The 27660-nt window shown below is 39.4% G+C and overlaps 4 protein-coding genes across 4 annotated transcripts in view; 3 read left to right on the forward strand and 1 right to left on the reverse strand.

The window, feature by feature from the left end:
- The first annotated feature begins 362 nt into the window (after nucleotides 1-362).
- LOC145489884 (uncharacterized) lies at nucleotides 363-11749 on the forward strand. The gene is made up of 12 exons (XM_081468955.1): nucleotides 363-615; nucleotides 1155-2018; nucleotides 2810-2938; nucleotides 4191-4238; nucleotides 4701-4883; nucleotides 5469-5561; nucleotides 6367-6497; nucleotides 7010-7279; nucleotides 7724-7784; nucleotides 8334-8459; nucleotides 8686-8742; nucleotides 9638-11749. Exons 1-12 carry the CDS (start codon nucleotides 415-417, stop codon nucleotides 9746-9748), a joined length of 2274 nt encoding a protein of 757 aa, XP_081325081.1. The 5' UTR covers nucleotides 363-414; the 3' UTR covers nucleotides 9749-11749.
- Nucleotides 11750-15841: 4092 nt separating this feature from the next.
- LOC145489781 (retinoic acid receptor RXR-alpha-like) lies at nucleotides 15842-20084 on the reverse strand. Its single transcript, XM_081468821.1, has 3 exons — nucleotides 19251-20084; nucleotides 17223-17783; nucleotides 15842-16487 (listed from the first exon to the last, which is right to left on the reverse strand). The coding sequence occupies exons 1-3, from the start codon at nucleotides 19495-19497 to the stop codon at nucleotides 16234-16236; spliced, it is 1062 nt and encodes a 353-aa protein (XP_081324947.1). The 5' UTR covers nucleotides 19498-20084; the 3' UTR covers nucleotides 15842-16233.
- Nucleotides 19914-22240, forward strand: LOC145489784 (uncharacterized). The gene is made up of 2 exons (XM_081468825.1): nucleotides 19914-20182; nucleotides 21747-22240. Exons 1-2 carry the CDS (start codon nucleotides 19914-19916, stop codon nucleotides 22135-22137), a joined length of 660 nt encoding a protein of 219 aa, XP_081324951.1. The 3' UTR covers nucleotides 22138-22240.
- A 365-nt stretch (nucleotides 22241-22605) lies between these two features.
- The window catches only part of LOC145489779 (alpha-L-fucosidase-like), a 5897-nt gene continuing 842 nt past the window's right edge, over nucleotides 22606-27660 (forward strand). The window contains exons 1-8 of the mRNA XM_081468818.1: nucleotides 22606-22950; nucleotides 23319-23425; nucleotides 23890-24020; nucleotides 24131-24264; nucleotides 24800-24897; nucleotides 25280-25412; nucleotides 25822-25992; nucleotides 26466-27660. The exon at nucleotides 26466-27660 is cut by the window's right edge and continues 842 nt beyond it. Coding sequence (XP_081324944.1) covers nucleotides 22607-22950; nucleotides 23319-23425; nucleotides 23890-24020; nucleotides 24131-24264; nucleotides 24800-24897; nucleotides 25280-25412; nucleotides 25822-25992; nucleotides 26466-26712 — 1365 coding nt within the window. The 5' untranslated portion in view covers nucleotide 22606 and the 3' untranslated portion in view covers nucleotides 26713-27660. The remainder of the gene's footprint in view (nucleotides 22951-23318; nucleotides 23426-23889; nucleotides 24021-24130; nucleotides 24265-24799; nucleotides 24898-25279; nucleotides 25413-25821; nucleotides 25993-26465) is intronic.

Raw genomic sequence — 27660 nt, forward strand, 5'->3', positions numbered from 1 at the left:
AATCCCTCAAAGTTACCTTCACAGTTTGCATTTCATTAAATTGTTTCTAGAGTCATTACTCATTATATTCAGTGGTTATCAACTCATGTAGAACCAAGTAGTCTTAAGATATCTTGGAACAAGTAAATTGACTATTGTTATTCAAATTATCCGTTCACTTGCCGTGCGTTCAGCCGTTCGAGCGGATACCGTGAGGAAAGTTTTCGCGTGAGAGGTCACACATTTGCCGATGCATTTTTGTAGTTGGATTGGCAGAGTTCTTCTTTTAACGACGCTTTTAGAGTTGAGAAAGTAAAATTGGCGATGTACTTACTTCTTTCTTACGTGACGCGTAATTGGTGAAAAAAATTCTCCGTGATGCGTAAAGCGGCGCGGTTGGCGGTTGGCGTTGTGTAAGCCCGCGCGCAATACAGAATGCGGTTTTCCGAAAAAAGCGCGCAATCCAAGATGGACGCGATGGATGGGGACAGAGGTTCCCCTTTCAAGCTTGTACCTCAAAGTATGATCGCCAATGTCATGGCCGTGTGCCCAGACGTCGATCCTAAGGATGTAGCCAAGGATCTGATCATCACGGGAAGTGCAACAAGGACAATCAACAGAATTCTGGATGGTCAGGTAAGTAAAACATTTGTTCCATCTTCGTGATTCACTGCCATCGATCTGATCGATGCAATCAAGACCCGAGAGAGCTGCAGAAATCGAGTATATATGGCCTTTTGCAGAATATTTACTGATCACGGGCTAAAAGTCACTGATCAGTACGTCATTGTACATGATACAAAATGAAAGGTACTATTTTTTGCATGATTCCTACTTTGGACGAGGGAAAGAGCGCTGAAACCAATGGATTTGATATTTTAAAAAGTTATTGGGGAAGGGGAACTTGATCTCATTAATCCTACCAGGGGTGATTTGCCATCATTTTCTAAGGGACTGTTTCAAATCCCCCTATCTGCCCCATTGAGTAGTGCTTTATGACGACAATAAGTTAATTATTGATTTCATTCATTTGATCAGCAACTTTTTAATTCTGACTTATCAAAAATATATCTCAATCAATTAAAATGGAACTGTTCACTGGCCATTGGTGCCATTTATTCATGTATTTAGTTTTTGTTGTGGAAATTTGAAGTGACCTGATTTTGTGTTTTCAGTTCCCTGCAATAGTCAGTGTTGATGTTGACGTTCAAAGCACATCATTGGAAACCCCATGTCAGGATGCAGCTGAGTCCTTAAACTTCAAGAATCCATCAACTTCTGTTAATAGAATGAACTCATCGCAAAGTAATAAGAATGACTGTAGTGACACTGATGTATATTCTGATACAGATGATGATGACGGCATCATAATTGTCCAAGAAGAGAGGAGAAGTTTATTCAGTGCTTTGAAGAGTAGAATGAATAAGAAAGAACCTGGGAAAAGATGCTCAATTCAATCAAAACCTCCCAATGCGATCGCTGTTGAGGAAACATCTGATCGTCTAGGGGGACAATGTACAAAAACTGATTCAAAGAACAAACGAACAAGTGCTATTGTTGATCTGTCTTTCTCAGATGATGAAAGTCAAGATGACTGCCAGTTCAAGCTAAACAGTTTAATACAATCGTGTGTTACTAAAACACAAACAACCAGCCAGGATGAATGTATTTTAGTTGAAACACAAAAACAACAAAGCATAAAGGCAGGTCCTTCACACAAGAACACGATTGCTAGAAAGAAGTGCTCTGAAATACTTGACAGAAAACTGATGGAATTATCTCCATCTAAGCATGACACTGACAGCTGTGAAGACAGTGATGACCTTCCTTGTGTTTTACCATCATCTTTGTATTCAGGCAGTGAAAGGAATGGCCATTCTTGTAAATCTCTGCCCAGTTCATGTACAGACAATTACAAAAGTAGTGACTCAAGTGCACAAGAAAGCATCAATATGGACTCTCGGCGTGGTTCTGAAATCCCAGCAAAGAGAAAGAAAAGGTCAGCAGAGGAAATAACAAGACAGAGAAATGAAACTCTTGTAAGTATAGCCTTCATGATTAAAAACTGGATCATTGGATAATGCAATTTACAAGTTTTCATTGGCTTAACCATCATGGTATATGAGTCATTATACAATTGTGGTAAGCGTAGGCATAATTTTTGGGGCCATTTTTACTTAGAACTATTTTATTTTGGTTTTCTATATTTTGGGGCATTTGTAATAAAACAATTATTCCACTCGCTCTTGTTGGATATGAAAGGATTTCAGTAGCCAACTCGGTTCTGCACACCTCATTGGCTATCAATCATCTCATATCCAAAACAATCTCGTGGACTTATGATGGTTAATTATCATGCTCATTAGCTAAATCTTGCCAGGCATCCAAACTAATTGCAAAAAGAAATAGCAGCCATTAATAAAAGGATATGAAAGTTACTACTGACAATGTAATTTATGTTGTACGTAATTTTCATATTACTTATTGTAAAGAAAGGTTTATTGCTGCAGCAGTTTCTGAGAGGGGCTGGGTAAAGCCAGTTGAAAGTTATTACATGGAAAATATGAAGCTAACTGGAATTTCTAGAGAGGTGGGTTGAGGGCTCCAACCTAATTAACCTTTGAGAGGGCTGTGGGTATGTTTTTTAGAACAACACAGTCTATTTTACAAGTCATTATACTGGGAATGGCAGGTCTCATAGCTTAGTCTAACTTGGGTGCTTACAAATGCTTGTTATTCCTCACGACTTAATTAGCTTCCTTACTGCACTCATATAGCAATCTGCATCACAGTGAACAGTTTTCCTAAAGCTTCAAGATATTGTTTTCAGCTGAAGAAACAAGCAAAAGAACGTGAAAGGCAAGAAAAGAAAGAAGCAAGGGTGAAAGAACAACAAGCCAGAGCTCAAGCTAGAGAAAAGATAAAAATGTCTAAAGATAAAGAAAAATTACTGAAAAAGGTTTGTTTATTTATTTTATATTTCATTTTATTTTATTTGCCATACAAAAGATCTACATTCAAAGAAATTACAGTTATTAGTATGCAAAAGATAGACAGAAAAATGGCAAGGGAACATGAAAACCACAGGGCTTGTAAACTCGTACAAGATGACTAAAACTGTACATTACAGTGGAACCTCGATTTAACGAAGTCGCTGGGGACTGGCCAAATTTGTTTGTCAAGTCAAGGGTTCGTTATATCGAAAACCTTGATATAACGAATTTGAGGGAAACGACCAAAATGTTCATTATGTTGAGGTCATAGTTAATGATTGATTTGTAACACAGGTGACTTCTGTCGCGCAATTCAATGCAATTTTCATCACCCAGAAGTGCCCCGTTTTGAGATGCAATTCATTAAGAATGGTGGCTTTCAGTATCAGTTATTTTCACTTTTGAGCAGATGTGCAGCTTTTGTTTACAAAAGAGCGACACTTTCAGAGTAGCAATTTAAAAATGTTGCAACATAGAGGTTATACAGAAAATTGTCTATGTAAACAAGGAAACATTGTAATTTGTTATATCGAGGTAGATTTTATGTTTGGGCTTCCAGATTATGTTCGTTATATCGAAGAATTTGTTATATCAAGGTTCATTATATCGAGGTTCTATTCTATACATTATACTGTAACTGGCCAGGACATAAAATATTGTTCGTTATATCCAGGACTTCATTAAATAGAGGTTCATTAAATTGAGGTTCCACTGTAATATTAATAGTAAAAGACGTATTGACAAGCCATATTTGTACGCTTAAATGAGAAATGTAAGTGAAAAAGGGAACAATTGATATGCTTTAAGGACTGTCACACAATGTGTAGCATAGCCCATCAATGACACTACCAACAAGCTTCAGGTTGTGAGCTGTCTTTTCTTGATCTTACTGCTGGTGTTGTTGTGTTATCATTCTGGTGAATTGAACACAACATTGTCTTATACAATATCTCCAATAATATCTTCAATATCTAGTTCTGTTTACCACCTGGTTTAAACTGACAAAAATTATCTCTGTCAGTAAATTTAGACCCTTACAGTGAATAGAACATACTTTTAATCACCTTATGATGTGTACAGCATATTAAACAGGTGTGACTGGTTACTTAGGGTTCAATAACTCTTTGGCTGATTCTCGTTTGTTGTGTTGATGTATATACATGTTACAGATTTAGGTTGTTAAAATTACACATTTATTGCTACTCTCTCTTGGTTTAGGCAGAGAGTATGAATCAGAAAAACAATCGATTGGATGGTTGTATCAAGGTAAAGGGCAGTTTAATCTAAGAACCAGCCCATGTTTTCTCGACCATAGGAAGTGGGTGTTCCACCTTAGAGCCTCTCTAATCTAAATTGTGTAGAAAGACAGAAAATTTGCTCATGTTTCTTTAATAATTGGAAACAGGCACGGGTCTAGAGTAAATGGTTGCCATTTCCGATACAACGGGTGCTGAAAGTGCGAGCTTCTAGAAGGGTTGGGGGTCATGGTCTGCAGGAAATGTTTGGATTTAATTCTCCTTTGGCGGGTTTCAAAGGTCATGCTAAAAAATCTGACCGATCTCCATAAAATTGTGGAAACTGGTATGGATCTGTGCCTGAGAAACTTTGTCTTCATTAATTACTATTTTTGTCATTTTTGTTATTATGGCAGTGTTTTTGTCATTGTTGTAGTTGTTGTATCCCATTTTTTTGTCATACATAATTTCCTCGTTAAATTTTTCTTTAAAGCAAATGGTGGTCTGCATTGATCCTGGAATTTTGACCAATGGCCAAGTACCAGAGGACAATATCCTCCTTCAAAAGCTGGAGTCACTAGGGGCAAGCCATAAGACACAATCGCAGCTGATTCCTGGCGTCATCACATGGCAGAGAGCTTGTGTCCAGCATGATGTGCAAGGAGAGACACTTCAGGTACAGTTACATGCAGGCCCTAGTGAAAAAGGTTATGTTACAGGACAAAAGTTGTTCTTGGTTGGGGGGGCTGCGATTTGGCTTGTCTCTGACAAGGCGACAAAACTAGTAATTAACGGTGAAAATGGAAAAACGAAACTGGTGGAAAGGTGGAACTATTTGGAATCACAGGAAATAATGTCGCAAGCGTGAGAAAACATTTTACTATTGGAAAACGCGGGAAAACAAGTGAGCGCCGCGGGGAGTATCGGAGAACTTTGTGGGGTAACCATGCAACCAGTAGCAAGCGCGGGAAAACATGCAACCAGCGACAAACTTGGGAAAACAAACGAACAGCGCCTCAGGGAGTACGGGAGATCTTTGTGTGGTAACCACGCAACCAATAGCAAGCGCGGGAAAACATGCAACCAGCGGCAAGCGCGGGAGTTTTAAATAAAAGACAACATAGTCACTCTGCCATGATTGGCTTGAGCTCATTTCACGTTTTTTTTTTTCTTGATGAATCTGAAAAAACCACGTATTTTTTTTGCAGTAGATAGCCATCAGAGAAGCATGCGTGATGGTTGAATCAATCTTCTTTTTCAGATCTCCACTAAAACTACCTTTACCGACGAGCAACATGCAGTACTTCGTTTGTCGGCGATCAAGTTTGTTGAACTGGTTTTTCAATTTCGTGAGGTGAGATAAAATGTCACTTTTGTCTGAATGAAGACTTTTTTTCCCGAGATGTCCTTCTGTTTAGAGCTATTTCGTATTTGTGGGCACTTATGAATTTTCGCGATGTTTCATGCTGTTCCTAGTCCTCAGCAGTTTCACAACTCCGTAACTCCGTCTCCGTGCATAACATGTACAGGAGGGCACTATATTTAATAACTGAGTCCGCGTTTTTTCCAACAGAAGCGTTGCTTAGTAACAGGACATATACCGATAACAACAAGCTGACGTCACGACTATCGCCCTTCTGACGCTTTTTGCCAACCTCGTTCCCGGGGACCTTTCTCGCCCTGGGAACGCGGTTGGCGTTTTGTGCTTGGACAGAAAAATTCGAGTCCTTATACGAAGAGTACCCAAATCTGTCGAGTCGCTTGTTCGGCCCTCCGTGGTATTAACTGCTACAATGTTTTGCCGTTGCTCTGACTTCTACAGACGACTTTCCCAGCAAAAACCCTTTTCTCTGACAATGTTGAAGTCAAATCCCAGCATAGAACTGCGAGACATCGATTTAATCAGTTACACACCTTTCCATAATTGTGGCTTCCTTCGCTGCTGTTCGCAACATTCATTCCTCTAACTGATTGCCATACGTTTGTTTTAATCAAAGACCTGAAGCCTCCAAGTACTTGAGGGTACATCAAGGGAACTTTCCCCAGTTGATCATTTTCGTTATTATCACCTGTTATTTTAACAGTACAACGCTATTGTAAGAGGCAATTAGTTATTGTATCTCGTTTTACACCTTTTCCTGATTTCTTTTTTGTTTCAGGAAATGCAAAATCCTACCATCTCTGTTATCGCTGACGACGAAACGTTACTCGCGTTCTGTGAAAGAGCCCTGACTATTTACCCAGGAAAAATTATTACCATTGTTGTTCTTGGTCTTGAGAAGTATTTCAGGTGTGTTTCAATGTATGGCTCGTCATTTGGTTTTCTCTGATTGTTGTTATGCCAGTGCTTTCTATTTTCATTCGATGCATTTTTTCTTTCCTTTTCAACGGCCCCACCACGTGACCTGAAAATAACTGCCCGCAAATAATGGTCTGCTCATGCGTAGTACCGTCGAAATGTGTTTTGCTGCAAATAATGTTCTACTCATGCGCAACTGAAGCCACACGGTCTTGTGTGAAAAAGCTGTCAGAGAGCGCTTCAAATTTGAAAAAAAACTTGGTGATCGAATGATAAAACAAGTATTGAACTCGGTTATCGCAAAATATCGTGACTTGTCAACGGTGAGCAGATCAGTGATTTGCCGAAGGCAAATTATTGATTGCTCAACCTCGTCCAATGATTGTTAATTGTCTGAAGTGCTACATGGAACATAACATTACACCGGTCTATATAGAAGTTAACCATTTATCACTGTTTTAATATTCCCTGTTTGATTCTAACATGAATTTTCTTCTCTGAAGAGATGTCAAGCTCACAGAAAAGCGTCAGTTTCGTAGCGCTGTCCTAGGCTCAAGTTCATCGGACACCGAAAATCTCAGCGGTAAAAGACGGAAGAAGTCTAACAAGGAGTCTGGGCCGAGTGTCATGGTGTCGAGGGTTGACATCGAAGAGGCGCTTGTAGCCCTACAGATCAAGAAACCGAAATGTCGAGTGCGCATGTGTGAAACAGAAGAGGAGTTTGCTGATCTGCTGACCATGTTTACAAAAGCTGTGGCTGAAGCACCTTACAAGTAAGAACCAAGTGCATTGGAATGTGCTTTTTTTAGTCTGGTAACTTCGAGTGGCCGTGGCTCTTGTAACCTTGGGTTCCAAGAATTTTTCCGGTTTAGTTGCGAGAGCGTGTTTAATTCTGATAGAATTTAAAAAAAAACAAAAAAAAAACATATTCAAAGACACTCATTTCAGCCACTTCCACCCCATTATGAAAATGTTTCGTAAACGCATTTTTTGCCTGTGACGTTCTGTAAGCAACATTCATACCTGACAGTCACAAAAAATTACATGTAAAACCATAATTTAACTCAATGACATACTGCGATTACAAAACAGTTATTTTAATCTGGATACCAAATGCTGAATAATTCTCAGCACTGAGTGAAGATACAATAGAACAGATACAACTGCGAGGTTACTAGGGATAATGAACATGTTTTCCACTTTTTTTCTGTTAACAGGAAGAAACAACCGGAATCGTTTAGTTTCTGTGTTGAAGGCGGAGAAAAAGGATCTGTGAAGGTACTACGGGCTGCCATAAACTTACAAATTCTGTTTACTGTCGTTGAAAAATATCTTACTACCATAATCTTTGGAAGAATTTGTTTCAAAGTTTCATGGTTATTTCTTTGGATGACAAGACAGGCAGTGATTCATTCTCTAATCAGAGGGGCGGGTTCGGAGAAGTAACAGCACTTTTCTCCTCAGTTCCGGTTCCCACTTTCAACTCCTGTTCTCACCTGCTCCCCTTGTCCCAAAATTGTTTTTTGTTGTTGTTGTTGTTGTTGTTGTTTTATTTTACATTATATATTTATTTATTTTCATTTCCGTGACCTGACATGTAACTGGAGTAAAAAAGAATTGCATGAACGAAAACTATACCTGGAAAAACAGGTAGAATGCTTCCTGTCACGAATTCTGAAAATCAAAATCCTAGTTATCGTATCGCAGAAACGTACCTTTTTTTACTTTCTTCCTGTGTTTTTTGAATACCTATTCATGTCGTTAAACCTTACATTATTGTCAGACTGGAAAATCTTTCTTGTTCAAATCGTTTTCTCAAATTTCAAGGTATCAAAAGAAGGAGAGGGTTTGAAGAAGGTGTGGCAGCAGCATTTCCAGCAGTTCAGGAATGTGTCAGCTGAAATGGCAGCCGCCATAGTTGCTGTGTATCCCAGTCCACAGAGTCTTTTACAGGTAATCTACGATTACTTTTAAGATTGGTATAAAAAATCTCTTCACTGATTCTCATATATTTTATTTTATTCAGTTTGGGAGAAGTGTCGTTTTAGTTACCTATCGCCTACTGCCTGTTTTAAACAGCGAAGCTTCATCTTCAGTGAACAGTTTACATAAGTAGACGAACGTGTGTGTAGTCGTATAGTTAACACTGAAGCGTTGTCATTTTGATTAATTTTTGTAGGCATATAAGCAATGTGGCAGCAAACAAGAAGCTTCCAAACTTCTTCAGGACATCCTGGTAGGTAATCAGAGAAAAAAAAAAGTCTTGACTCTTCATAACTCAATCTTCAGTTTGTTTTATATTGTTTCATTATCACCCACAGTGCAGACGCTTTTCTGAAAACTCATTTTGATGTTTTAAAGGCATTTTTCGCGCCATATCACTCGACTAAGCCTCCTGAGAAGGTCAGTAATTAAAATCACCCACTCAGACTGCTTGATTACCTATTTTATACGAGTTATAACGTTTTTGTTCAGCAAGTTTGCTGTGTTTCATCGGCCCGTGGTCTTTTCTTTACAGACATTATCTCGATCATTACAGCAATTAGCTCGATCTAGACCTACCCTAGTGTCGATTTCAGTGGGAGGCCACATTGTCGACTCTTCATCAAACGTCGTCGAATAGTAAATGCTAAAATGAAAGTCAACCCGAGCCAGCCACTAACAAAAACAACAACTTGGTTTCCGTCCGCGGTTATTAAGAGTCTGCGCTGTAGTCTGTGCTGTAACTCTCTTCTCCCAGCGCGGCCTTTTTAAATTGAGTATTGATTGATTGACTGCTTGCTTGCTTGCTTGCTTGCTTGCTTGCTTGCTTGCTTGCTTGCTTGCTTGCTTGCTTGCTTGCTTGCTTGCTTGCTTGCTTGCTTGCTTGCTTGCTTGCTTGCTTGCTTGCTTGCTTGCTTGCTTGCTTGCTTGCTTGCTTGCTTGCTTGCTTGCTTGCTTGCTTGCTTGCTTGCTTGCTTGCTTGCTTGCTTGCTTGCTTGCTTGCTTGCTTGCTTGCTTGCTTGCTTGCTTGCTTGCTTGCTTGCTTTCTTTCTAACTCAATTTAAAAAAAAAAAACTTAATAGGAAAGAAGTGGGAGGTACTCGCCGTTGCTTTTAAAAAGGGGGCTAAATTTTCTCATTTCTCTCAAGGTCCGTCGCGGCGCCGGGGTACTGGCCACTAGTCGGAGGATTGGACCCGAGCTTTCCCGACGAATTCATCTTCTTCACACGTGTGAAGATGGTGAACAGTCCATGAAGTAAACTGACTGTTTACCGTCTTCACGGAACTGCGACTCAGCCAAGGAGCTTGGTAGCTTGCAACAAAATCCAAGTGAAGCTCGTGTGATTAATATTCCCCCGCATGGGTCGGTTAGTGCAAACAAGGTTTAGCTCAATCCGGGCGGGGGGAGTGAAAAAAAAAATTGTTGTAATGACAGAACAAGTTCCATTCTTGGCCGAACATTGACTTGGTCTTTAATGTGAGTTCGTGACCAGATTGAATCACGCAACTTTATCTCCTAAGTGGACGTGACAGCTTGCAATGTCAATAGAAAAGAACTTTTTTCAGAACAATAAGGTACTTGTAGCCCGCAGCGCTGGCATGTTTTTTTGAACGGAATGCTCGACAGATCAGGTTTTAGATGCCGCCATCTTGGATTATAATTGCATACTTGACCGTTAGAAGGTTGGGGTAGAATGTGCAGGCACTTGTTTCACTCCATTTTCAACACTAAGGAAACGAAAGTTCCTTTTCCAATGAAAACACAATCTAAACCCATGTCGCGCACTCATTTGTGTCCTGTATGATTCAGGGCGGGAATGCCATAATGATGACGTAGCACTACACAGATCCTTGTCGTCTCTCTGATTGGTTGTTACTTGCGCGCGAAAATTTAAAACGAGGCAACAGCCAATCACAGACACCACACGGATCTCTGTAGAGCAAGACAAAATCTTCTCATGGAAGATGCAGATCAGGAAACGAGTACGGGCGCTCGGGTTTCTTTTCAGGCCCCTCCAACATTACGCCGGGGCGCAAGTGAGTTCAAAGTACGGAACGTGATATAGTGCACGGGTCACTTGGCAATTTATGTGCGTTGGCTTTTGGGCTGGCGTTACATATCCTCGCTACATAGTGCTGACGAGCCCCAAGAAGGGCGAAACAGCTGTGCACTGTTGCGATCCTACTTTATCGGTTCTTGTCATGTTGGTGTCTCGAAACGTTTTTCACGTAGTATCAGCCTTGCAGTCTATTGCTTGTCTTCAAAAAATAAAAGCCGGCGTTTGCAAATTTCTCCGGTTTGAAGAACCTTTTCGTAAAGCTCCGTTTTCGTGACGGATTAGTGTGGACGGTAGACCAGACCGTAGAAATAAAGCTGCGTTTTTAAAATTATCTGGCCTGGTGTGGACGGGGCCTCAGTCAACAGTTTGGTTTGTTGTGATTACCTTGATTTCTTTTTGCGCCAGGTATTTATATATCTCGTTGCACGCTTTTTTTTTTTTTTTTTTTTTTTTGCCAACAGCTATAACATGTTGCGGGTTGATTTGGTCGAAAAGGTACCAGATAATTATCTAGTAGCTAGGCCATGTAATGTTTGTATTTATTGACAGTTGACAATCGATTTGGGATTTGTATTTTTTATTATTATTATTATTATTATTATTATTATTGTTGTTGTTGTTGTTGTTGTTGTTATCATATGAATACGCATCGTTCGTAACTTACAGCTCGTTTTGTTTGAAAGAAATCTGTAGAGACGAAGGAACATTACAAATTGAAATTATAAGACTACAGTAAACAAATATTTATGAAAGAGAATTGATTTTGGGTAAGTTTACTTTATATTTTGTAAATAAAATTATATTTTTAACAGAACCTGAGATGTAGTGCTGGCTGTGTTATTGGTACATTTTATCCTGGCATCCGTATTCTAGACCGCAAGGTAGTAAAGTCACTAAGGAGAAGCGTCTTTATAATCAAATCGGCCGGTTTGACAGTCTCTAGTGTCTTCTGTTAAATCTATCAATTACCCCAAAGGTTGACCTGCAACATAAGCTTCTAAATACTCAACGTTTTTCCATGTGAAACTGTTCCCTCCGGCGCTCGATTACCATTCTCTTTGGTGAGCACTCCCCGGAAAATACACGCTAATACCCCTGAAGGGGTTTGCCAATGCAATGATGCTTAATGTCGCCACAGCTAATTAAGCCGCTGAAACTAAAAAATAATATGTTATTGAAATGATTCTTCACGTAATTACAGTTAACAAACAAGCCGCTGTAATTAAGAGCTATGCTACTCTAATGATTCTTGACGTAATTAAAGCTAACGAACAAGCCGCTCTAATTAAAAGATTTGTTATTGAAATGATTCTTCACGTAATTACAGCTAACAAACAAGCTGCTGTAATTAAAAGGTATTGTTATTGTAATGATTCTTGACGTAATTAAAGCTAACAAACAAGCCGCTGTAATTAAAAGGTATTGTTATTGAACTGATTCTTGACGAAATTGCAGCTAACAAACAAGCCGCTGTAATTAACAGGTATTGTTATTGTAATGATTCTTGACGTAATTACAGCTAACAAACAAGCTGCTGCAATTAACAGGTATTGTTATTGTAATGATTCTTGACGTAATTACAGCTAACAAACAAGCCGCTGTAATTATAATTAAGAGGTATGTTATTGAAATGATTCTTAACGTAATTACAGCTAACAAACAAGCTGCTGTAATTAACAGTTGTTATTGAAATGATTCTTGACGTAATTACAGCTAACAAATAAGCCGCTTTGATTAAAAGGTATTGCTATTGAAATTATTCTTGACGTAATTACGGTTAACAAACAAGCTGCTGCAATTAACAGGTATTGTTATTGTAATGATTCTTAACGTAATTACAGCTAACAAACAAGCTGCTGTAACTAACAGCTATGTTACTGAAATGATTCTTGACGTAATTACAGCAAACAAACAAGCTGCTGTAATTAAGAGTTGTTATTGAAATGATTCTTGACGTAATTACAGCTAACAAACAAGCCGCTGTAATTAACAGGTATGTTATTGTAATGATTCTTGACGTAATTACAGCTAACAAACAAGCTGCTGTAATTAACAGGTATTGTTATTGTAATGATTCTTGACGTAATTACAGCTAACAAACAAGCCGCTGTAATTATAGTTAAGAGGTATGTTATTGAAATGACTTCTTAACGTAATTACAGCTAACAAACAAGCTGCTGTAATTAACAGCTATGTTATTGAAATGATTCTTGACGTAATTACAGCAAACAAACTAGCTGCTGTAATTAAGAGTTGCTATTGAAATGATTCTTGACGTAATTACAGCTAACAAACAAGCTGCTGTAATTAACAGGTATTGTTATTGTAATGATTCTTAACGTAATTAAAGCTAACAAAACAAGCCGCTGTAATAAAAAGGTATTGTTATTGTAATGATTTCTTGACGTCATTACAGCTGATAAACAAGCCGCTGTAATTAATGCCGCGTCCATACTACGCCAGAAAAAGTTAAAAACGTTGCGATCAACGGTCATTTTAGATTAGGGAGTTTAAGAAAACACGACGGCGACGCCAAGGACATCGTCGGTTAAAAAATGAACTTATATTTTAGCTAGGAATCTCGCGATACCCTAGAGTCATTAGTGTGTTTCTCACTGTCAAAACTATCTGGAAACTGAATATGGAACACAGCTGGAATATAAATTTAAAAAACTTAGCCGTCGTCGTTCATGTTCTGAAGACAACGCAGAAGTTGGTCATTACGACGGCGACGACGACGCCTAGTAAAAAATGTGTTTCTATTTTACTTTGGAATTTCTCATTTATTTAGATCTATTCAGTGTGTTTGTCGGTATTAAAACTTGCCCCTGCTGAATATGCTACGGATGCGTTCAGTTCCAAATAGAAATACGAAAAATTAGCCGTCGGGGTTCACGTTCTCCAGACAACGCAGAATTTGGTCATTTCACGTTTATGTTTTGCAGAGGACGGCAAAGAAATGTACCAAGAATTATAATGCACGTGCACAGCCATTGTTCTCCTCATTAAACCTTTTGTTTGGTGACGTTCTCGTTGCCGTTGCCGTCGTGTTTTGCGTAAGGTCCCTATTGTTTTGTAGAGGACGGTAAAGAAATGTACCAAGAATTATAACGCCAGCTGTAACGCACGTGCACAGCCATTGTTGTGCTCATTAAACCTTTTCAGTGTTTAGCGACGTTCCCGTTGCCGTTGCCAACGTCGTTTTCTTAAACTCACCGTTGGTATTTGAGGAAAACTTGGGCGGGGAAATCACGGGATTTTCGTGACGTTATCGTTTTCGAAAGCAATCGTAAAGATTCTCAACCTTACCTAATGCAAGTGCCAAACACACTGTAGAATGAAATTGTTGGTTTGTTACTTGGTTTCGTTCTAATTAAACGGCCACCCTCGGGAAAATGGATAGTGGCCGCTTAAAAGGGGCTGGCCGCTAACAGAGGTAAAAACAATAGAAAAAACTTCATCGGGACTTTGATTCAGTGGCCGCCTAATAGGGGTGGCCGTTTAATAGGTGGCCGCTTAATAGGGTTCGACTGTAGTAGGTTTTGGTGGACATGAACCTAGTCGCACAATATCAGTTCAACGTCGACGAAACGAACCTTCCTGAGGTCTCCTGACCATGTACATTAATAGCAGTAGATCTTGGAATAAAATTGTACTAAAAAAATAATCAAATATTACGAACGTCCAAATTCTTTTTATACGCTTAAGTTTACATACCCTCTATCCAGAATATGGCAGAAACTGGGAGATCAAAAGAGCGTTAAATCTTTGCCTTGGATTAAACTACCGAAAAACTCCGGGACAGCACAGCCCGCAACCAGGAAATCTCCTTTTCGATCTTACTTTGCACTCGAAGAATGACCCCTCGTGGGGTGGGGTGGGGTTGGGGCACTCTAAAACGTTTTATTGGGGGCTTCTTCTCGAGGTTTGACCCCTTGCCCTGTTATATACCGCTTTTGGCAGCAAAGGTAACCCTTCTTCCATAAAAAAAATGGTCCCCCTAAAAAACTTACCAAGAAAAGGTGCACCAGAAAATTTCTGCCCCAACAAAAAACCCGAATCGCTAATTTCAAACCTCCAAATCAAAAGATCTTATTAGCCTGTACGAGATACTTTGAAAGCCCCTCTAAGATATCAAATAATAGTTATTCCTGCCCTGTTCTACACTTTAACTACTGAAAACCCTTCCATTTTATATACAGTCGAAGCTCTCTACAACGGTGACATTGGGGACAGAGGAAAGTGGCCACTGTAGAGAGGTGGTCCTTATGAGGAGGTAGGAGTGTTCTTTTCGAGGAAACAACATCTATATTTTTTCAAAATAATGCTTCTTTCAGCCTATAAATTCGGGACACAATCAAAGTAACTAGATAGAAACAGAGAGCAACTACGCGCAGTATGGATCAAGTTTGGTAACCATTCTCCAGTAAAAAATGTGGTTTTGTATTCACCGTTCGTCAGTAATTGATTAACTGGCCGTTGTCAGGAGGTTAACGCGATTTAGTAATCGTTGCCGTTGTGGAGAGGTGATCGTTGTAGAGAGGTTAAAAAAAGAGTGAATGTATGGACTTTCCGCCGGGTCCAAAGAAGTGGCTGTCGTAAACGAAATGAGGTGGCCGTTAGTGGAGGTTCAACTGTACCTCCCCCCCCCCCCTTTTGGTTTAGTGAGGGAAGCACACTCCATCCCCCTGAAAGAATGGCTCATGCAGGCACAGGCAAGTAGCAGACAAAGCCAGCTGAGCAAGCTTTTCTAAACTTTTTTTTTTTATTTGATACAAGGAGTCGTTTTACTATAAAATCTATATTTATATTCATGAACAGTTTTCATAATATTAACATCTGTATTTACCATATATTCCTACACTATATCATAATTTTTTATAAAGTTCTTAACCAGTTCACAACAGCAACCCGCCTCAATTTCTTGGCTAAACCTCTCAGAAGTACAACCAGGCTAAACTTAAACTAAACCTAAACTTTAACTTTAAAATGTCTAGAAGTTTATTGAATGCTATTCTATATTTTTGTGCTTCCTAAACCTTTGCTGCAAATTTGGGAATTTAGTTGTAACCAAGCTTATAGGGCACATATTTTTGTCACCATGATTTGCAAAAATGATAATACATTTACTAACAATTAAATCACCCTGGGTGCTAATTCACATAAAAACTGATTTTATAATTAATACATGAAATTGATTATTTTGGCACACATAACAAAACTAACGAATTGTGGATTAAAGCCATGGCTAGGGAGGTACCAGGTGCAAATGAGTAATGGTGTAGAGGAGGGGGGAGGGTGAAAGAGTCGACATTAGAAGATCCCTAATTTTTTGTTTCATGGTCTTTCAGGATATTGTCTTTTATTTTATCGTTTTTTCTGTGTCTCTCTTCTTCAGGTACCTCTCCTGGCCGTGTAGGGAGACATACATGTGTATGTACCACTGAGTTCTATTTAATTTTGTCCAGAATACAATAATTTATACTCTAACAGTAACATGTGCAAACACACTGTGAGAAGATTGAATGTACATGGTAAACACTATTAGATTTACCCTGTGAAACCAGAATTTTCTTCAGATTTACTTGGGTGAAAAACATGTTTATAAAAAAATGCGAGTATATACATTGTATCATTGTACATTGTAGCCCTGCAGGGGTCGGCATGAGTAGTAAACTATGCTTCTAAAATCTTGCAGATTCAAACATTTCTTGCAGTAAAGTTGACATGGGAATTTCGCCCTCCAGCTTAGCTCGCACAAGTAAAAAATACTGGTAGCCCTTTGTGCATACATCGCGCAGAGCTGGCAGACGGAGAAGTAGCTTTGCAAATCGTCCAGAATGATCAGGGTATGTTGATTCCATATGCTCTTTAAGAGCTGCTAGAAATGACCCTTGTAGTGCGCCAACAGCAATCTTGTCAGTGAGTCCTGGTGTCTCTGCGGAACAATAATAATCGGCTTTCCAATTAGGATTGCAGAGTGGTTAAATCCCCGGGGGGGGGGGGGGGGGAGGGGACTCTAATATAAAAAGGACAAGGGTGTTTGTTCTACCTTTTAGGGGTTACAAGGGGTGTGGATACCTCTTGGGGTGTTCAGTCTCAAAAGGTCCACTGCTGAAGGTTTCGCAGGACCTTTTAGGGTATCGAGCTGGAAAAATAAGGAACAATAGATCTTGGTACCTCTTAGGGGTTCTTTTCAAAATTTCTGACGAGCACCCCTGTCCTTGTTACATGGGAGTCCCTCCCTCCCCCCCCCCCCCCCCGATTAAATCAAACACTGTCGAGAAATCTCAACTGTGTCTGTCTATCATACTGTGGTCTGATGCCTTGCCATTAGGACAAAGAAGATGTACATGTGTGAGTGAATGATGTACATGTTCAGGGTCAGAGAAAGCAAAAAGTAAAACCAAAACCAATCGCAAGTCACTGGCACATGTTTTACCACGCTTTGCGTCAGCTACATGTAATTACTTTGAGTTTTGATTGGTTCATTGGATCAATTGCCTTGTCCTTTGCTATGTTTAGAGTGATTACCTTGGTTTTGATTTTATGACACTCCATTGAAAATTGTACTACTGCATAGAACATGATCTGAAATTAGTCTGAAATTAGCTTCTTTATTAAATTACTTCGCTTTTAGTTTGGCAACAAAAATATTAACGATTATCATTACCTGGGTCAGCTAAGAGAATGGTCTTTAAACAAGCAAACTCCACGTCATCCATAGCCAGTGGTCTAAGTCGATCCACTACATCTAGAATCATGTCAACAATTTCTTTGTTCAGCACACTGTAACAGTCTTCTCTCACTAGAAGGGTAGTGGTGTTCATGTAAACATGCTCCTTGTAAGGAATAGACCTGTAAATGAGTCGGAACACAATTAATTCCATGCCGCCTGCAGTCAACAAAGCAATCTGATCCTTTCGACAAAGTTGATCAAATCCTGGGACAAGTTTGGCCCACTCAACAATCAAGTACAGCTCTTTTGTGATTGCATTCGACAACCTTGTCAGTATTCCTTCTCTGCTCTCTGTAATAATAGCTTCTCTTGAGTTCTCAAGTGACTCGCCAGGAGGGATAATGCATGGACTGCTGTCCATTAGTTTTGTGATGAGCTCTGAGCAATATGTAATGTTGCGATCTTCATTTGAAGAAGTTTGAGTTTCTTGCTGACATTTCTGCTTTTTCAAAGGATAGAATGATCGTCCTCCACGCCTTTTTTCTTTTCTCACACCTGGAAAAAATGAAAACAGAATAAACCCTGACTAACAAATTATAGACTTAAAAGAGAGAACCTCTTCAAGTAGATCAACACTCATGTTGTCACCCACCAGGAATGGAAAAAGGTTTTATCAAAGAAGAAGCCCTTTTAACACTTCTCAAAACAATTTAGTTCTTTTTAAAAGAACATTTGAAGAGGAAATTTATTGTAAACTCTTGTTATACTGAAAATGAACTGCGAAAATCTGCATTATGTCCGCTATTCTGCAAACCTGAAAAATTTCCCTACCATGTTACCCGGGGACCCTACAGAAGAACCAGATAAGAATCCCCTGGGACAGGGACTTTTTCATGAAACCCTTGCTCCACAGTGTAGGGGAATTCACCAATATTCCCTGGACTATGTCACAGGAATGGAGGAACAGTGAAACCTGGTTCTCATATGCTGCTGACATACCTGAGACACAGGAACGGCATGGCCTGGGACACCGTTACGCCATATGTGAACATTTGTCACCGAATTATAATCTGTCCCAGGCATTGACCACCAGCTTTTCTGCAAAGTTGAGCTGAGTTCAACTTTGCATGCAAGTCGGCAGTTGGCAGCAGTTGTCTGTGATGAAATTATTTTTATGTGAACTTCATCTGTGGCAGTTGGCTACAAAATGTAAGGTGTAACAATTTTTCTCGCAATTCCTTACTTTCAAAATGGCAGATGGTAAAGAGGCCACGGGTGAGGTCATATGAGGTCAACCGTATATTAATGGACAAAATAAGCAAGTACCAGGCAATACAAAAACATATCAAATACATAAAAATTCTGCCATGAACTTAAGACCAAGACTATTTAGAAAAATGCTCGATTTGATTTAACTGCACCCAGTACTTTCTCTGAGTTCTCATCTTCTCCTTCTTCTTTTTTCATCTTACAAGTGCAAGCAAGAGCGAGCAATGTTTACAGATGGAATGGTCGAAATTGCGTCAATTCAATTTGTATTTCACACCAATTTGGGCATGTCGGCGACTGATCGCAGATGCATCAGTGACCGACTAGCTATAGAACAGATCACCGAACGTTGTTAGTGGCAACCGGTGTCTATGATGCAGTATGTCAGCAGCATATGAGAACCAGCTAGCTTTAGTTTTATGAGGAAGTGCACTACAGCACTACAGCCCGTTACGTGGTAACACAACGTTTACAAGTCGCGTTACATATCCTAACATATCGATATTTTACCCAAACAAGATAAACATTTTCGAACCAGTGCGATTTAGGCTCCTGGTGTGCTATTTGGGCTAGTGTACCATTTTAAGCCTACTAAAAAAAGCCAGTTCACTAAGAAAACGGATTGACACGGTTAACAGTGCGCGCTAATGTTTTGTCACATGATGAAGCTCTTCCCCAAATTACTGCACGCTGATTCTTATCCCACAGACGGCTTCATCTACTGGTTCTAATCGTTTGAGTTTACGTAGATACCTTCTGCGACCATCCCTACTGTAAAGCACCTCTGTAGCCTGCAGAATTGACACTTAGCACGGGACTGTTTGTCAACAGGGCAATCTTCATTACCGCTACATTCGTACTTATCCAGTAGATCTTTTTGAACTGTCCGTTTGAAGAAACTCTTGCACCCCTCGCAAGTGTTTGCTCCATAATGGTAGCCAGAAGAACTGTCACTGCATACAGCACACCACTTCTCGCTTTCATCTTCTTTCTCTGTCATCTTCGCCCCGTTTTCCGCGCCTACAAATTTGTAGCACTGTGCCCCCGGAAAATTAAAATCCTGGACGAAGCCATTTTGTTAATTGGTGCTAAACTGGCATTAAAAGTAGACCCAAACGTAACACGAGAACAACTTTTGAATTATGACGTAGTTGCTTATGTTTGAAGGCTGCCATAGACTTTGAATAACACTTCAAAAAGCCTGATTTTGGCTTCTGTAGCTCAAGAAATGAAAGCTCACATTACGCAACAGCGGCGACAACTTGCGGTGGCATGACAGTGCAGTGACGTCATTGCTTTTTTGTCACACAACGCCTAAACTTTTTGCCCCGCAAATATCCCAATGGGCCGGTGCATCATTTTTAGATGCTCTTGGGAGGTCTGCATATTCCCAAGAGTTTCTCACAACAATAGCTTATGCAAAATTTGGGGGGCAAACAGAGTGAATTATGGAAAATTGGAAAATTGAGAAAGGACGCCTCAAGTTGTGTGACGGCCATGGCAGCAACGAAGGTCATACTTTTGTCGACTTTGGTCGCCGTTCTCGGATTTTTGGCTTACAGGGAACTACAAATGGTCACAGTCGGCTTCACATTTGAACCACTCTATATACCTGCTAAGCGGTCAGATGTGTTTCGAATGTTGATGGATGACCCCGAATTTTGGGTGAAAGTTCACCCTTTGTGGTAAGTGAAACAGCTTGCGAACTGCAGCCGCCGCTCACCGCTCTCGGCCGAAGATCGAAGCTGCTAAAAATCTAATTGAGCCCGAACTCGCCCCGATCGCTTCACTCTACTCCGAATTCTTCGGTTTCGCGCTCGTCCGAATTTTTTTCCGTCCTCGCCGGGAGCCTGCGCGCATTTGTAGTGTTGAAGCCAGGGCACAAAGGTGTCTCGATCCAGTTTTTTCGGGTCATACCAAGCATTTTCGATCAGCCGCAGTCTTCCCTCAATCGGATCGATAAGAAAATGGATTGATGTGATAATGTGTTTTTCAAGCCAATCAATATTTCCATGGAAACAATAAGCCAAAAAATTGAAAGTCAGTAGAACATGCATTTTGCGAAAACAAGATATGATATATGAAAAAGCTAATACCACTGACTTAATCTCAAGAACGAGAATTTTTCTTAAGGTCACTCCCATTATAATTTTTGGGTGATTTTTTATTTTTAGTGCTTCATCAAAAATCTTGAAAACGGCTCGATAGATATTTTTAAAGATCTTTGAAACGTTCTGTGTACATCTGCCCTTTCCCTCAAAAAAAATCAAGGAGATTTTTTTGAGGGGAGGGGGCGGATGTACACAGACTAGGACTCTATCAAATTAAACTTGAATTGAGAAAGGGATATATGAACCGATGAGAAAGTTGCGTTATGAATTCATCGTTTAAAAAGTATGCTAAATTATGCTAGTCATTGTGTATTGCATTCCTCTGTGATGCAAAATGGAAAACAATAGCGCCGTCGATGACAACAAAACGGTATTCATAAATGGCTGTCAATTTAAAATTTTTTTGCGTGCATTTAAATTAAACCCGACTAATCTCGTTTGAGAGTAAAAATTCTTTTGAATTATCAACTCAAAAACGAGGTTAGTTGGGCTGTTTTTACACTTAAGCAAAGCCGAGGACAACGCCTAGTTAAAAATGAATTTGTATTTTACCTTCGAATTTCGCAGATTGTCTAGCGCGCCTGTTGGTCTCAGAACATGCTCAAGCTAAATATGTAATGCCAGTGTTCAATAATCCAAACGAAGATACGAAAACTTAGGGTGCGTTCCTTTGGGGTGATCTGGATCAGGATCAGTGATCCAAGATCACTCGGATCATGGTGCATCAAAGGAACAGATGACTCCACTCGGGTCGTGGATTCATCGGTTCCTTTGATGCACCATGATCCAGACAGATCTTGGATCACTGATCCTGATCCAGATCACCCCAGAAGAACACACCCTTAGCCGCCGTCCAGGCCGCCGTCGTTCGCGATCTCCAAAATACGCGTAACTTTAAGTTATTTCACGTTGTTGTTTTGCGCTCTCCAATGTATTTAGCACCGTTAGAATGCGGTAAACATTGAGTTGAATGTTTTAGCGAAAATTAACTGAAAATTATAACAGGGGTGCAATGGCCTTAAGAAAAACTCTCGTTCTTGAGATTGCGAAAAAGAAAACCAGCAAAAGTTTCATGGCTTGCGATGGTGATCCTTTGATGTGCTGTTAATTCATCTGTTTAATTTCTTTTTTTATATAGCACTGGTGTGAGTAACATTGTCAGATCACAAGATGAAGACGGACGAAGAATGATTGAATTTGACATCCAGGAGAGCTTTGATTTGTTTGGTTTCTACCAGTCCAACAATTTCACTTTTCCTGTCACCATGAAGGTGATAGAGGAAGACGTAGCTACCGAACTTATCACACAGCAGTTGTATGGAATGGTAAATATTCATCAAGGATTTGATTTGGCTGACGCGAAGGAAGGCAAAGATGGGACAATGTTAGCTGATTCTGCTGACTACACTGCTCCCCATATTATTGCAAGATTTATCTTACGGCAAGCAGAAGCAGCTCACGCCGCTATAACTCAAAATATAAGGCAACATTTCATGGAAATAACTAACAACGCCGAGCCTTTAATGTGACACACACACAAAACTGAAAACCCAGAAATACAGAAGGCCGTTGCTATAGACTGCACCACCCTAGCTGAAATTAAACAGAAATGCACATCTTTGAGCGAGCTCCTTAATTATTACTCCATTACTGACCTACTGTTGCAATTTCAATCCACTCAGCACTCACCACACATTTTTGTTTAAAAATAATAAATAAGGTCAGATTTGAAATGTTGCACAGTTTTCATAGTTCTCTCTGTTATTTACTTACCTTTTAAAACCAAACGGATACGTTCCGAGATCCGTTACAGACCGTTCGCGTAATCGCGTTTCGTGTCGTGATCTGAACTTCGCGTGACAATTCATGCTGGCTTATATGAATATTTGCATCTGATTAAATCTTTTGTTTTGGTTTGGCAGTCTCGTGACCAATTTGTTTGCCTGAGCTTTGTTTCTGTGCTCCTCGAGTTTGCTTTTGTATTTCGCCGGTTACAGAATGTTTACTTTTGTTGTTACATTGCTTTTGTTTGCAAGCCAGTTTTCTAGAGTACAAGCCAAATACGAAGCTACATGGAAGTCGCTTGATTCAAGACCGCTTCCATCGTGGTATGACGAGGCAAAGTTTGGAATTTTCATGCACTGGGGAGTTTATTCAGTTCCTAGTTTCAACTCAGAGTGGTTTTGGTGGCATTGGAAAGGACAAAATGATCCTAAATGTGTCGAATTTATGAAGAAGAATTATCGTCCAGGCTTCTCTTATGCTGATTTTGCACCGATGTTCCGGGCAGAATTTTTCGATCCTGATTTGTGGGCAGATCTGTTAGCGCGCTCTGGTGCAAGGTTTGTATGTGATAGTTATATATATATATGTATTTTTCACCTTTTTTTGTGTGTGCGTGTTGGTCGTTTGAGCTACTTGATATATCTTTGGTTTCCTTTTTTCCTTATTGCAGTAGTCGTTTTTTTTAAGAGAAATTTGTTAAGTAATGATGTAACACATATTTGTAGACCCATGAAGGTGAAGCCAACAAACGTATTGATTGACAGAGTGATCGATTACCCGTGGAGGGATGACTGGAAGCTTACAAGACCTGCCTACAAGTATCCCTCCCCCTACTCATAAATAACCCCACCACACACCCTATTTGATCCAGTGTACATCAGTGTGAAGTTTCATTTACATGAATTGACAAAATTTCACTTGACAGGTATGTGGTGCTGACTAGTAAGCACCATGAAGGGTGGACAAACTGGAAATCTAATGTGTCCTGGAACTGGAACTCTGTTGATAACGGTCCTCATAGAGATCTTGTTGGTAAGCAAGCTACTAGCCAAATGATCTAGCTAGATATACATGTAGACACCATTCACTGAAGACTACTGCAGCTGCTAATTTAAACTTGTACTAATTAATAATGCAAATTGTTTTGAGACACTTGTAAACAATAAGATTTTAGGATACTGGTACTTCTGATTTGAAGGACCATCCAACTGTGCCACTAATGTGCAGTTCCAGAAATATCCATACTCTCCCCACAGAAGGGATCGGAATTTCCAGGGGGGGGGGGGGGGGGTCTCTAATACCAAAACATTTAAAGAAATGTATCATTAAGCTTAATTGGAATTTCTAGAGGGGTGGGACGGTCTTGGAAAAAATCCCTTCCATGGAGAAGGTATCATGATGGAACTACACAATAAATTTCACTAACTACATTTTGATGTCCGTAATTAGTAAATGTTTTAATTTCTGTGGACGATGTATATTTGATGTGTTCACAGGTGACCTTGCGTCATCCATCAGGAAACGTACTAACGTTACATTTGGCTTGTACTATTCTCTATATGAGTGGTTTCATCCTCTTTATCTTAAGGACAAAGAAAGTAAATTTACAACACAGGAGTATGTTGATGTAAGTTGCAACAAAAATTTAGTTTACTGTCAATTCAAAATTGCTTCTCAATGTTTTCAATGTATGTACTTTTGCAGAGTTGAGTAGACTTGTGTTCTTTTTTATTGTAGGAAGTTATGCTGCCTCAGATGTATGATATTGTAAACACTTACAAGCCTTCATATGTCTGGTCAGATGGTGATTGGGAAGCTAGTGATAAATACTGGAACAGCACAGAATTTCTGGCATGGCTGTATAATGACAGGTGAATTAACAAAGGCGTGGCTGTCCAAAAGAGGGTTAAATTTGGGTTTGCTTACCTGACGATGAAACAGCTTTGTTCAAAGCAGGGTTGCTGGGTTTTAATTTGTTAGTTAGCCTTAGGATCCATAAGGAAGTTTGACTTTTGATAGAAAATATCCTAATTAAAAATGACTTTCTTTTCTTCAAGTCAAATTGTGAGAGAGCACAGCTACAGTGCATCAAAATTGCCAAATGAATATAAGGCATACATGCATTCGGGGTTTCATTCAGGGCCAAGCGCCAGGCAAATTTACTGGATGTAAGGATGATCTTGTCGTCCTGGGTTTACCATCTAGAGGAAAGTTTTTTTTGTTTTTTTTTTTTTTATCAAAAATTTCAGTTCAAAAAGTTTTGCCTACCTGTGGAAGCCAGTTGTCCTTTTCATGTTAATGAAACCCCTGCAGAGTGACTGAGTGAGTGGCCTTAATGCGCACAAATACTTTAAAACCTCGGGGTCTAAATGTAATGTATGCTGACATGTGCGTTTTCTTTTCCAGTCCTGTTAAAGATACTGTAGTTGTTAATGACCGCTGGGGTGCTGGTGACATGTGTCATCATGGAGGTGTATTTACTTGTGCTGACAGATATAACCCAGGTAAGGATAATCATCCTGAGCTCCGTTAAATACAGTAAAAGTTTTTTACTTTCAATTGTTTATCTGCCCTCACCTGTGCAGGCAACAACATTTTCTTCTGAAAATTTCTGTGGGCTTTTTCACATACGGCCTTCATTTCAAATTTTTACCGCCCACTTTGGGCATTTAATTTCCCAGAAAACATGTGTTTTGAATTCGTTGAATTTGTCAGAAATTAAGGGATTAAGTGAAAAACCAATACAATACTTGGTAACGTTAGAGTTCTTCTTTGTAACATGATCTGCAGGAGCTGGTTTTATCAGTAATAATTTTGTATTTTATTATTATTTTCATTATTGTCGGTTGAAAATGCACTAGAATACTGTTTTTTTTTCCTTGTTAGGTGTTTTGCAGAAACACAAGTGGGAAAATTGTATGACAGTCGATAAACAGTCCTGGGGCTACCGCAGAAACACAACTTTGGCAGATTTTCTCACGATGGATAATTTGACTTCCATTCTTGCTTCGACTGTCAGGTGAGGGGGGTTAGAAAAAAGTTTGCTTCTGACTGTCTTCTTTCCACCAATGTGGCTTGGGTTCAATTCCAGGATGGTGCCATATGTGGATTGAGTTTGCTGTTGGTTCTCCCCTTGCTCCGAGAGTTTTTCTCCAAGTTCTCCAGATTTCTCCCTCCACAAAAACCAACACTCCAAATTCCGATTCGATCAGGATAGAGGACCCGCTTGAAAACCAGCTATGGCTGATGTGACTTCCTCTCTCTATATATTTTAATTTATTTAATAATTTATTTTAGATATTTATTTGTCCATGTGTCTGTCCATCTGTGTTCTTGTCCATCCATAATGTGTCTCCAGGTCTGTCCTACCTTATATTGAGCTGCAATGAACATTCAATAAAATATTAGTTTTCTTTGTTGTTTGTTAGCTGTGGGGGGAACATGCTTATGAATGTAGGCCCAACTGCAGATGGCAGGATTGATCCCATTTTCCAGGAGCGTCTTGAGCAAATGGGAGACTGGTTGAAGGTTAATGGAGAAGGGATTTATGGAACCAAGCCTTGGCGAGCTCAGAATGATACAATAACCCCTAACATATGGTAAGAAAGTGTTTGCAAGAACACAAGAGTGATCAAAATCAATTTGCAAGATAATTTTATTTAAAAACGGTAATTTGTTCAGCGTATTTACATTCTTGTGATATCAATTTCCAAACTTATAAAAGTACATTAAATCTTTACATCAGACTTCACTAAGCAGGAGTGGAGACTGGATTTTTCAGGGGGTGGGGTGGTATCTTGGGGTTGCAGAATCAATGGGGCACGCCCCCCAGATGTGGCAATTTGAGAACTGCAACCTAATTTTGAAAAACTGTTGCATCAGTAAATACTACCAATGCCACAAAGTAGAAATTACGATGAGGTACCTTGCCAGAGTGTTTGCCCATATCTTTCTTCCATCTGATAATGTTTATAATATTTATAGAACTTTATATTTTTTAGCCACCTATTCCATGCTCAGAGTTAGTCACATGTAAATTACCCTTACATTTATTTTTTTTCCCCACATTAAGGTATACAAGCAAACCAGGAGTTACCTATGCCATTGTGTTAGACTGGCCAAAAACAGACACACTGACTCTTGATGTACCAATCCCTACTGAGGCTACAGTTATCACTCTCTTAGGCCTTCCAGATGTTAAGTTTCCTTGGATGCAGATTTCTGAAGACAAGGGTGTGATTATAACAATTCCACCTCTGCCTGTCTCTGATCTGCCATGTCGGTGGGCATGGGTTTTTAGAATGACCCATGTACAGTAATTACAGTTACAATAATGCATGATGCAATGAATTTTTAATCAGTGTTAGAAAATTTTCAAACATTCCCAATGATATTAGTTAAAGTTGGAGCTTATAAAGCTTCTTTACACAAAATAAAAAAATTATTGTCAAGTTTTCTTTTGTGAATAAACTTTAAGGCCAAAATCAAGAAATGGTAAATGAAAGAATTTTGCATGTGTGTATAATTTAGTGTCAAGTCCAAAGGACAAACAATGTAATTGATGAAAATTACAGATCAGCAAGTGCTTTATTTGCATTTTAAGCCTGAATTTTCCTTTTTTTCCAGCTCATTTTGAGAGTTATTGTTATTACATCTGTCTGACGCGAACAACAAATGGAAAATAGCTTTGAAACAAGGTTAAGACACCATTTTCAGCATGCACTTTTTTTTATCCATATATACATACCTCTTGCTAACCGAGTTCAACTTTCGCACTGTAAGTTACGGACCGAATTTTTTCCCCATCGATTTCTCGAAGGGGAAAATACGAGAATCCATAACTTACAATACAGACCAACAAGACAAGGCTAGTAAGATCTTTATTATATCTCTACTGTGTACCAGACGAGTTCGGGAACGATTTCGACGCACCTCGAAGGCAAAACGAGTCAATTTGAAATTGTTTTTAAGTCGTTAGCACACTTTAATGCACAATTTAGAGTAAGAGAAAGTTTAAACTTTTACTTTCTATAAAAGTTAAGAACACTTGGCGGTAAATGACGGAACAGTTTGGCAACAAAAACAACTTTAAATTTTGGCGGGTCGTACAGGAGAATACGGCCCGCTAAATTGACCAATCTCAGCGCGCATACTGAGAGATATAATAAATGTATTTCTGATTAGAAGTTGTGTAGTCAAGCTTTTTCAAGAAACTAGTATAAGTTATGTAATACCACAGCAATGATAAGCTTGATTAAAAATGGTAT

This window comes from Orbicella franksi, chromosome 6 (genome assembly GCF_964199315.1).
Source record: "Orbicella franksi chromosome 6, jaOrbFran1.1, whole genome shotgun sequence".
Lineage (NCBI taxonomy): Eukaryota > Metazoa > Cnidaria > Anthozoa > Scleractinia > Merulinidae > Orbicella > Orbicella franksi.

Bases quoted from the DNA above. Each gene is read 5' to 3' on its own strand.
- LOC145489884 (XM_081468955.1), top strand. From the start codon at position 415: ATGCGGTTTTCCGAAAAAAGCGCGCAATCCAAGATGGACGCGATGGAT. The intron at 6,498-7,009 runs GTGTGTTTCAAT...TCTTCTCTGAAG, and splicing joins GGTCTTGAGAAGTATTTCAG to AGATGTCAAGCTCACAGAAA. The intron at 7,785-8,333 runs GTACTACGGGCT...TCAAATTTCAAG, and splicing joins GAGAAAAAGGATCTGTGAAG to GTATCAAAAGAAGGAGAGGG.
- LOC145489781 (XM_081468821.1), bottom strand. From the start codon at position 19,497: ATGACAGAGAAAGAAGATGAAAGCGAGAAGTGGTGTGCTGTATGCAGT. The intron at 17,784-19,250 runs GTATCTACGTAA...CATTTTTTCCAG, and splicing joins AGTAGGGATGGTCGCAGAAG to GTGTGAGAAAAGAAAAAAGG. The intron at 16,488-17,222 runs GTAATGATAATC...ATTGTTCCGCAG, and splicing joins CATTCTCTTAGCTGACCCAG to AGACACCAGGACTCACTGAC.
- LOC145489784 (XM_081468825.1), top strand. From the start codon at position 19,914: ATGCAAAATTTGGGGGGCAAACAGAGTGAATTATGGAAAATTGGAAAA. The intron at 20,183-21,746 runs GTAAGTGAAACA...TTTTTTATATAG, and splicing joins GTGAAAGTTCACCCTTTGTG to CACTGGTGTGAGTAACATTG.